The sequence below is a fragment of the Macrosteles quadrilineatus genome, unplaced genomic scaffold (genome assembly GCF_028750875.1).
Source record: "Macrosteles quadrilineatus isolate MER2022 unplaced genomic scaffold, UCM_ALF_1.0 Scaffold_1__1_contigs__length_201487025, whole genome shotgun sequence".
Classification (NCBI taxonomy): Eukaryota; Metazoa; Arthropoda; class Insecta; order Hemiptera; family Cicadellidae; genus Macrosteles; species Macrosteles quadrilineatus.
Window position 1 is genome coordinate 184,484,445 of NW_026542594.1, and position 11,335 is coordinate 184,495,779.

Here is an 11,335-nt window from a genome sequence, read left to right on the forward strand (position 1 = left end):
TCAAATAAAAGTTTGCAATTTTTATTTCATGGTTCTGTTTCCATGTTTCATGAAAATGTTTGAAATAATTTCGACCTTGATTGAAATATCATTGATTGATAAAAAAAAACTCCCACTTGGTTTTCCCATCGTCGGCCCCCGATCCAGACTTATTGCCCTTTTTAGATTCTCTGTTAAATTGAATTATGAGGTTCCTCATCCTATTTTGGACCTCTGCCTTGCTTAAGTTAATTTCCCGTGAAATGTCATTCCACGCATAGTTTTTCTTGTTTTTGTTTTTATAGTCAGAAATAGTTTGATTCCAAAGCACTTCATGTTCTCTATAAAAGCTAATTAACTTAATAATATTGTAATCTCTTCACTCCATCTCACTCAGTAGATCATCACTCACAACACGCACGATACGAGATAAGTCACAATAATAACGAGGTAGCCGTCCAGACAGGGTACTGAGTCGAGATACAGGGTGGTGCGAGTGATCACGTGACTGAGACAGGAGGTGGTAGTGTAGGGGATGGCGGAGAAATGTTTCTGTTTCTTGTTTCAACGGCTCACAGTGACCGAAACTAGTGTTGCAAACAAAGAGTTTGCAACTCCCTTTGATCTTTACCGACTTCAAGTGGAAACAAAAATTTCTGTTGCAAACACCGGAAAACTGTTTGCAACATCGAAAAGTTTCGTCTGAAAATGGGCGTTTTTAGAGATGTTTGCAATTTCTGTTTGCAACTCGTGTTTCAAACTCCGGTGTAAACGCGGCTTAACAGGGCAGTTTCAATTAATGTTTAATGCTCATAGAATGTACCCAGACAAACTTTTTCAGTAAAACAAATACAAATATTAAGGCACAAAAAACAATCAGACGACTCCAAATACAACAAGTAGTGCAGATGTAGAATTTGACTCGCCCAAGTGAGGGGAAGGATGTATCAACGAGCAGGAGAAATGCTAGTTGCCGCTACGTGTAGTCCGGCGAGCCGACGATCTGCCCGCGTATTTTACGCATCCAGAGGCGTTAGATCTGCCGAACGCCTGAATTACGCGTCCTCGCCAGGCAGACAAAACGCTCATGTAGTCCACATCATATAAAGCTATTGGCTCTGCAAAAAAAGCAGACGGTCGGCGGCGTTTCATACGCTCGTGTAGTCCGGCCCTTAGGCGTAATCGTCGGTATGACTCCGTGCTCACGGCGTGCGTCAGTATGACTTCGCGGTCACAGAGACAACTTGTATTAATGTATGTTTGAGATGTCACATAAGGTCTAATATAGATACATTTTTTACATAATTATATTTATTTACTTTGTTATTCACTTACTTTCACTTTAGAACAGACTAAATGAGTTTTAACTTATATTTTTACAACAGCACCACCAACCTTCTTCTGAGACACGGTGGTGGTAACGACCGGCTTCACCAGACCCTTCTCGTCGCCATGTATCTGTTGGTAGGTCTTGATCTTCTCAATGGCCTCCGCCAGGTGGTTCTCCAGCTTGTCGTTGCGAGATTGCACCTTCTGCAGCTCGTACTGCAGGTCGTCCACACGGTTCAACACCTCTGCAGCCTCCGTCTCTTTACCTGTCACACGCTCTTGCAGCTCTGCCATCTACAGCAAACATACATTTTTTTATAAGGCTTTGAAAACGCAGACCTGTGTGTCAAAGAAGGAAGTTTATAGAGCTTAATTACAAAATTAAGATGAATAAGGTTCTCATAGCAAGTGTACATTTTTGGAGCACTTGGCTTAGGAGTATATTGAGGAGGAAGGAACAGATATACAAGTAACCTACACAAGATGTTTCAGGCAGTGATAGCTAACAACAAATTTACAATACAAATAACTTGTACCGTAGGGTATCTATAACATTCTAACTACTTCCTTCTGAAGATGCCCACTTTTAGGAGTAAAATATCAAATCTTGTAAACCATTTGTGAGCTACCAACAGCATGACACTCTTTTCTTGAGTAAGTTAGTTAAGTATCAATTTCTTCTTCCTCAATGTTCTAGATCATACAACAGTTTCATCTACTTGGAAATATCAAAGGGAACGTCAAGAGAAGTAAGAAAACTCCCTAGGATGTGGTATTTGCCAAAAAATTGGCAATCCTGGGAAGAACACTAATTTGTGCACACAAGCTGAATAAATGCATTGCAATTTTTACAGAAATTCAGACTAGCCATCTTTGTAAAAGAAATCTACCTTCAGTGAAATGCTGTGATATTTCTTGTGCAGAGAAGTATTCAGGGCTTGCAGATTACGATTTTCCGCCTGGATTTCTATGTTGGCTTGTCGGATCACCTCATCCACATTTGGTGCTTCATCTGCAACAAGAAACGGGCCTCTATGATACTGATAGTAGCCTACGTGTGTTGACAATGTAAAATACAATAAATCAACAATTTTATGTCCTTTTCTAAACACCAAATTTAAAAAAAAATGTTCTAGAAAGTGGGTTATTATTAATAAATTTCAATACTTAAAATAAGCCCATTATACCCACAATTTTTAGTATCACTTTATAGATACTATAACCTGTCATATCTACAATAGAACTCTCTTGTAAAGGTACAAATATTACGAGACCAAAAAATGAGCATTCATACGATTTCAAATTGCCAGCGAGGGGTCAGTTCTCCGAGCAGCCAAGGAATGCCCTAGCGTCGCGACCCCTATAAAAGCTGCGGGGGACAGGGGACAGTCAGTCAAACTCTGGGCGAATATCTAGCTACATCTTCTGGTAAGGGGAGTAGAGTAACCATTGTGAAACCCTAGGGCGAAGACGAAATAGCCCGGTAATTGAAACAGCGGTGAAATAACTCTGGCATCGTCGAATATTAGTTGTTAGGCCAGGGCCAAATAGCATGTGGACCCGCGATATAATTGATTTAGTATATTTCGATAACACCTTTTTACAATAGGATATATGTAGGTACACAATATACAAAAATTTACAAGATGTGTATGAAGCTTCTGAGTTACGAGATGGCAGACACAAACATCATTGACGGTAATTAACCGTATTTAGATTTCCTAGAATCTATTTTCAGTCACCAATAATGGTGTATCTTACCTCCATCCAATTCTCCCTTTAGCGCCAAAGTGATTTTCTCATTTCTCTGCATTAGTCTGTCGAACGCCTGGATAACTTTGGCGACAGCTCTTTTTGACACTTGCACTCGATTGGCCAACTTCTCATCAAGTTCTTCTTTATCCCAAGTGGAGAGCTGCATCAAGAATGATGTCGTGGCTTCGCTCTCGTCTGTAAAGGAAGAATTTAATAATGGGAAAAATTGAACCACTTTGAGGCACTTCACTTCAACCTTGAGAGTATTTTAAACATTTGTTAAATAAAAAAAAATTTAGAAATTGAAATATTTTGCAATGGCATAGAAGTAGATTACTAGGTCATTCATTAAATACTTTAAATCTAACTTAAATAATTTTAAGGATAGTTTTCTTTTTACATTACAATGATGAATAACGCTTTGCAAATATCAAACCGACATTTTGCAGCGCTCATCCACAAAAGCATACACAAGCAATTGAGAATTTTGGTGTCTATTGCAACTTCTTTATTAAACACTCATATAATTTAGTAGCCTATTAAGTTAGGCTGATTATGTTGACTATAGCACATCGTTGAATATTTAGACAAAAAGGTAATGAAACCTTAAGTTCCTCATCTGAGACAATAACTTAATTATGGTTTGTTTCATGCTATAATATTAGGCCTACTCTTGTTCTCAGACTCATCCGCCGTTTCTGCGTCAAATCTTTGCAGCAGCACTCGGATGTCTTCATTGAGCTGATTCCAGTAACGGTTGACAACATTGAGAACGGCATCATCTTGTGTTTGTCGCTTTTCTAACTGTTCAATCCTCTGACGCAACTCGGCCTCCACTCTGTTCCGTTGTTCGAGTCTCTGAAAAATTCAAAATATAATAGGCCTGGCAATATCGGTTAACAGCTGTGATTCACAAGTTGTCACATGTATAATTAGGCCTATGTAACAAAGATGTTTTAAAACGTGTCATTGTTGATACATGTATTACCATTCTTATCATTTATAAAATGTGGCCAAGAGACGTATAATTATTCTGTTTGTTTGTTTGGGGCTACTTATTTTAATTAGGCCAAGGCCTAACCATGCAGCGAGATAGGGAGCGAGCTGGTCTAGTGCTAGGGCTTTAGGCTTCGGAGCCAGAGGTCTCAGGTTCAAATCCCACCCTACTGTATTTAAACTAAAAACAAAGCTACGTTTTCTGAAATACTAACCAGAATGTGTTCAGCCAAAAGATAAACTGGAAAAAGGCTATGAGAGAATTTTCAAAACAGGAAAAAGTCTGTGAATAATTCAATAGGCTAATTAGAATTTTATTGGGACCTTGAAATAGAATATAATTTTATTGTTTATCTGGTGTTATTGCCAATAACCTATGGCTGAGCGTCCATTCATTACGTTATTGACATTATGTTGGTTCTCATTTAAAATTGTCGTGTAGCAAGACCCCATGTTATACGCGCAGCTTTGTTGTTGTAGATAAAATGCTCATGCTGATAACAAAAAACTGAGCTGTAAGGTAGGCCTACACAAGCAGAAACATGCTGTCTTAAGCGCATACGCTTGCTGGTGAAGCTATGAGCAGCATAAATACTGCGAAGGGTCCCAAATGCGCAAGGGTAGTGTATGGTAGGGGTGAAGTAATAGATCTGCTGCGTAAGAGCTGACTGTACACCAGCAAGTGACGTCACTTGCGTAGTTTCTACCACATAACTTATTTGCTCCCAGTTTGGGATTACCAGTCCGGACGCATTTTATGCTGACTTTACAGAGTCCGAAGCAGCCGAAAAAACGCTCGTGAAGTCCATTGCCTCATAGGCCTGATATGTAAGTTACACAAAAATCTACCATGACAAAGCTGCCTGTATAATATAAGCTTAAGATGAACACAATCGAGGGTGATTAGGGATGGTGTTGCCGCGATCCGGTTAGACAATCGTGGTATGTTGTCATCATCAGTAAATAATGGTGCTACCGTTATCATCGAAAATGATCATGAGAGACAATCACGGTTTTGTTGAGATCGCAGAAGAAATACTATATAACGGTTCACAATCATAAAAATACATTGTTTTATTTTCTATCACTGCATTTTTAGATAACTCACTTAATACACAATATTTTGAAATTTAATCCGAACAGGTCCAATCCCAATAACAGTAGGTTTTTAGCGGGACTTTCATGCTGGTGTGGGTAGGCTACGGTACCTAATTTAAAACTTTAAAAAAGACTATTTAAGCCTAGTAAGTATTATATTCTCTAATTGATGCAACATGAAGGCTTAAAACCTAGAAAACCTTTTGACTGATTTTTTTTATGGATAAGTTTACCCTTTTCTTAACATTAATGCTAGGCCTACAGTACCTAGAAGTAGGCTGCTTAAGAAGTCAAATCTACCTACCTGAGCAAGTTTCTTGTTTTGAAACTGGAGGACTTTGATATCCATCTCCTCCAAAGTGGAGATTGGGCCGATTCGTATAGGTTCAAACTGAACCTTCTTGAGAGGAGGCTCTCCACTTACTCCGCTGTCCATATCAGCCCCTCTCTTGGCAGACATAATGGTGGACAGTCCACTGCAAAATAAATTACTGTATTATAAATGATCAATTATTTGAGATGGGGACACCACTATGAGCATAGTTTACCCCAAAAATGAGTAAAGGATGAGTGTAGGAGTGGCGTGATCTTGTAGTCTTGTTAGTGACTAAGGCCGACATGTTCCTTGGACACAGCTGTTAATTAAAAGCTCATACATTCAATAACAACTAAGGACAGTTTTATAGTGGAATCCGAACCACATTTTTTCATTGTAATATTAACGAATTGGTCCAATTATCAGGATAGTACTGCCGATAGTCGTAGTTCTCACTAGTGCGGACGTTAATCCACACCAGGGAGCATTGCATCCATAGTGCATGCCTATAAATATCCACAATTCGTGACCTACTACTTAAGTAGCTGGATGGATTACAGTACGATGCCAACATCCCAGTCCATAAAATTTTATCTCCAGCTAATATCCGTTAAAAGTATTTCAATGAGGTTCCTCAGCTTTTAAGAACTAAAAAGAAACTTTTAAACACCAAACCTTTGTGTTGGAAAAGACAGTTCTCTACCATACTTATGTGTAACCTAGCTTGTCAGCGAGTAACTTTTAAGGATTAGCCTTTCTGTCCAGCAGGATCGGACAATTCTGTCCGTGTTTATTGGACTGGGAAAAGCCACATGATAATGTTTTAATTCAATGCAACTTAGATTTTAAAAATGATCTGTGGTTAACTAAACTTAGTCTCAAGTTGTTTTTAGAAATCAGGAAACAATATAGCCTACTAACAGGATCTTACCTAACAGGTCATATAATCATACAAGTGATGCTACAATTTAGGCCTAGTCAGGGCCTAAGTACACATTTGGAATCAGTATACAAATATTTGTCGTTCAGATGATACTACTAGACACACCAAACTTAGGGCTAACTAACTAGACCTATTAAGATTAAGGGTGCCTTGCATCAGGTTATACGGAGACCCAAGCATACAGACAAAATTTGCTATTCTTTCCAAGGCCTAGGTTAATCAGTTAGGTAAGTATTGGATAATTAGGCTATGTAAGTAACTTACAGGGGTAGACTTTCATAAGTGGGGCCAAAAACAAAGAATGAAAATATTGTATTGATTATACAATTCAGATAGTAAGGTTACGTTAACCTAACTAACCAAACTTGATATCGAATGAAATAATCGATATATTCATTCGGTTTTGGCCCCACTATGAAAGTCTACCCAATTACAGGTGCCTCCAAATCAATTTTTAACGTTGATGTCTTCAGTTAATTTACGGGTAACTTAGGCCTACTTAAGTTTGTTCAAATTCTGAAGGTACTTTCCTATTAAGGGGATCATTCATTAATGTATATAACCGATGATTACTTTTCGATATATTGATATTTTTCTTTTCCTTTACAATCCATATTCCATCTGTTTTAATATCTTCAAATGCATTAAATTACAGACAGACAGACAAACAGACATATCAAATATGTCTTAAGTTATACTTGGTTTAATAACATGTGAAAACCGATACCAGTACGTAATTGAAAATTTGTGACTTATTATAAAATTATTTAGCCTAGGTAAATATTTACGGTACGGTACCTGATGTTTTCCTGAAGTTCTAAACTACTATTTACAGGTTGCCAAAACAAAATACACATAAAACCATGTAGGGCCTAGGCCTTAAACACATTTTTGTATAATTTTACTGTCATATTAGGTTTTTTTTTTTAAATGGTTCTGGCCATAATTACAGCCCCTGGTCATAATTACTACTGACCCTAATGAATGTTCCCTCTAACAGGAGAGTTCTTACCCCTCCGAACCCAAATATATGCTTGGCCTTCTAAATTTTGTTCACGACAAATGCATTTTCAGGGTTGCCACCATAGTGGGATGATAAAATTCATGCAGAATTCATGGTTTTCATTGGTGGTTTAAAAAAAATCATGGTCGATGCGCTTTAATACAATTTCAAGACAATTGAGTTTTGCTGATTTCATAAACTGACGTTAAAGAGGCAGTTTCTTTGTGTGTTGCATTTTAATAACCCTTCATACCTAATATACAACTTTTTTAGAGTGATTTATAGACATTCAAAACAAAGTTGAAAACAAAACAGGTCCAGCTATTCTATATGAGATACTGGAGAAGAATTGTAAAATATATTAAATCTAGGTCCAATTCAGTCTTTCCACCGGAATAAAACAAAAACCCCACTCACCCAGCCAAAAAAGTCCTGTTTTATCCCCCTACATAATTGTCATGAAATGTAGCCTACATTCTGGTTTATCATAATCCACAACATTATTAAGATATGATGGTTTTATCCAAAAAGCTAAAAAAATCAGGCATCAGAGTCGGAAATTATGTTTTATTGTGCGCTCCCTGTTTCAATTCAGTGCATGGTCTAAAACTTCTGTTTTTTGTGATTTAAGTCCCCTTACCCCTTTTTCATATGCGGGGGTAGGCCTACTAATGATTTTTTCGAACCATATACAGTCCTCGGGAGGTCTCAGGTGACATCAGCATCTTTGGATAACTTGGAATGAACTAAGCAATTGTTTCTGATCTTGGAACATGTTAAATAATCATCTCCACACAGTATTTTTATGGTGTTCGTTTCTATAGACTGTTTTAAAAATATGAAATATTTTTTATTTGGAAAATTTAATGGTACTGGTTGAATAATTGTTCCCAATTTTGAAAATTCATGGTCCATTGGAGAAATCCATGCATAATCCAGCCTTTTTTCATGGTCACAAGAATTCATGCATAATTCAAGCTTTTCAAGGTTTTCATTGCTGGTGGCAACCCTGATTTTACTTAAGATATAACTTAGCTGTCAAAATGTACAATGTTTCAGTAAACAAGGCAGGCTTTAGTTACCTACCTATAAGTCATTTAAATTAACAACAACACGCATTTAACACTTATACATAAGTTAAGTGGAAACACAATATAGGCCCTATATAAGAAGTTAGTACCGTACTAACTTAATATGAAATTTGCTAAATTGGGATTAACTTATGTAGTAAAATGATAGGTTACCGTACTTAGGTTAATTTAGGTTAGCCTATTGTGATCTAACATAACAAAACCGAACCAAACTTCTAGAACGTCAGCAAACTCCTTAGATACCGTACTTTAAATAAGTTAATTTGATCATATATTTTTTCTTTTTCTGCATGGTTTGCTGTGTGAGTTCGGTTTGCATTTTGTAATTTATTATTTGGAATGATTTGATTTATTTATTTTAGCAGTTAAGTTTTTTACTGTATGAGACAAAGCCTATTGTACGTTTTGTAGTGAATGGTGAATAAAGCTTTTGAATCTTTTTTACTTTAAGTTAGGGCCCATGTCAGAACTGGCATTTCAGGGTGGTCGATTGGGCTTTGTGCAATGCAGGCCTAAGTTAACTTATCATCTAGGTATTAACTCAAGTCGTTTGAAGGTAGGTTGAATTGAGTTAAGTAAAATGAAGTTCAGGCCTAGGTTATTATGAATCGCGATGTTGGATTCACGTTACCTAACTTAGAGACTGTTTTTGTCAAATTAAGTTAAACCCAGGAAAAAACAATCCAAAACACCAAGGCCAAATTATTTAAAAAATGCAAGCAATAGTAAATAATTAGGCCAACCCTAAGTATTTATTCAGAACCTAGCTTAGGTCTTAATGGCAATTAAGTTAGGCCTAACCTGATTTAGAGTGACTTCCTAAGATTTGGGGGGTAGACTTCCGTATCTGTAGGCACAAACAACCGAATGAAAATATCAATCGATATATCATTTGGTTAGTTAGGTAAGATAAGGTTAACCTAATCTAACTAAGTAAGTTAACCCTTTGAGTGCCAACGTCCGGGGAACCGGACGTTTTTAAAACGAGCCAAAAGTGCCGACGTCCGGCTGACCGGACGTTTCGTAATGATCGAACAGTTGTCATAACAACCGAATGGATACTCGGATTCTTTTAACCCATATATTAACATTGAGTCGAAAGTTACTAGATGCGATACATCGATTTTCATTGGTCTAAATATCAAAAATTCAATTTTTACGAAATTTTAACCTAAAAATCGCCAGATCGCGCTCGGCATTTTTAGCGCGACCTTCGGGAAAAATCATCGGCATTTTTTGAGCGTTACTTTTATTTCTCGCCTGGCACTCTAAGGGTTAACCAAACGATATATCGAATGAAACAATAAAAAATAATCGATATTTTCATTCGGTTGTTTGTGCCAACAGATAAGTTACGGAAGTCTACCCGATTTGGGATGAAGGCCTAAATTACCTCATAACTTTTAAGTTAAGTTAAGCCTAAGTAGGCCTAACTTACTTAACTTAACGTAGGCCTACAACGTCCTTAAAAAGAACTCACTAAAATTCAGAATTAAAAAGTTAACATAAGTTAGGCCTATTCCCTGAAATTGTCCCCAAATCTTGGTAAAAGGCAAATAAAAATAATATATCTTGAACAAAGAATTGATTTGTAGCCATGGCCTAAATAAGAAAAAGGCTAGGGCCTATGGGCCTAGCCTAACCAATCTACTAGGCTAGGTTTGAAACTCAGATTGCCAATGAATGAGAAATTAACTTATGATGAATCAACTTGAAGAATATGTGTCCCTAGGCAGAGAAATTCATTCTGTCCCTGAAAAATGGGCTTCTCTACCAAACAATTTATTATTGCAGCTTTATCCAGGAGAGACCTCAGGTCCAATCAATCAGATGATAATTTATGAACATGTAGATTGCTTGTGCCGATATCTCCAACTCCTAATCTAAAACAAAGCATATAACAAAACACCAACACCATGTATGGATAGCAAAATCAGAAACAATTCGTTGGGATTCTTACCAAGGGCTTGTAGAGGTAGGCCTAGCCGACAAAAACTCCCCAAAAGACCTTATTTCGAAATTGAAGTTCAACAAACTCTTCACAGGAACCTCAGCCTTATGCTATATGTTCTTTAGAAATTTGCGTATTATTTAGATTACATATGAATAAAAATGAGATTCTCCACTGAAATACATTTCCTAATCCCTGATACCAGTAAATCTATCTAATTTACAATGATTTTTTGCATCCGATCCGCCCCTTGATTTTGACTTTTGACTTCCACAAAACCTGTATTCGTAATCGATTTATTTTTCTTCTTATCTCTCCTATTTCCATTGGTCGCTTTCTACCGTTCTATTTTAATTCTGCTTCTTCTTCAAAACCCGTTCTGCCTAACTAGACTCAAGGGTAAGCTACATGTCCTTCTCAAGCTACGTAATGAGAACGGAAAAAGGCGTCTATTAATTGAAACAATTTATGCTGATCTAATTTTGTCCAATATTGTAAGTATCTGACAAGACAACTCTTAACGACAAGGTTTGATTAATACCCCCGCCACAGCAAACCTGTCGACTAAGCGAATTTCCATTTGTCTGAATTGATTTATAGTTAAAAAATATTTTTTAATAACATTAGGTTTAACGAGTACCTAGGTTTGCTGCTACAAGGAAACTAATAAAGTGTGTTTTTTGAGTAAAATATTGATAGCTTAGTACAAAATAAATAAATTTGCCAAGTTTTATCAAAATATATCCATAAACAAGCAAACTACCTATAGGGAAATTCGCTAAAAACAAATAAAATAGATTGCTCTATCGTGCAAACCGTGGTTCTAAACACAGACAATATACCCCTTATGTTCTAACATAATGATATTTAATCT

At 36.9% G+C, this 11,335-nt stretch overlaps 1 protein-coding gene across 4 annotated transcripts in view; it reads right to left on the reverse strand.

Annotated features, from left to right (window-relative positions):
* Positions 1-10,718, reverse strand: part of LOC128991524 (E3 ubiquitin-protein ligase Bre1) — a 50,896-nt gene extending 40,178 nt beyond the window's left edge. For all 4 annotated transcript variants that reach the window (XM_054414504.1, XM_054414496.1, XM_054414487.1 and 1 more), the window contains exons 1-6: positions 10,471-10,718; positions 5,462-5,633; positions 3,735-3,921; positions 3,070-3,258; positions 2,199-2,320; positions 1,375-1,602 (exon numbers count right to left, since the gene is read on the reverse strand). In XM_054414504.1, the coding sequence (XP_054270479.1) occupies positions 1,375-1,602; positions 2,199-2,320; positions 3,070-3,258; positions 3,735-3,921; positions 5,462-5,617 (882 nt within the window). In that variant the 5' untranslated portion in view covers positions 5,618-5,633; positions 10,471-10,718. The remainder of the gene's footprint in view (positions 1-1,374; positions 1,603-2,198; positions 2,321-3,069; positions 3,259-3,734; positions 3,922-5,461; positions 5,634-10,470) is intronic.
* Between the last annotated feature and the right edge of the window lie 617 nt (positions 10,719-11,335).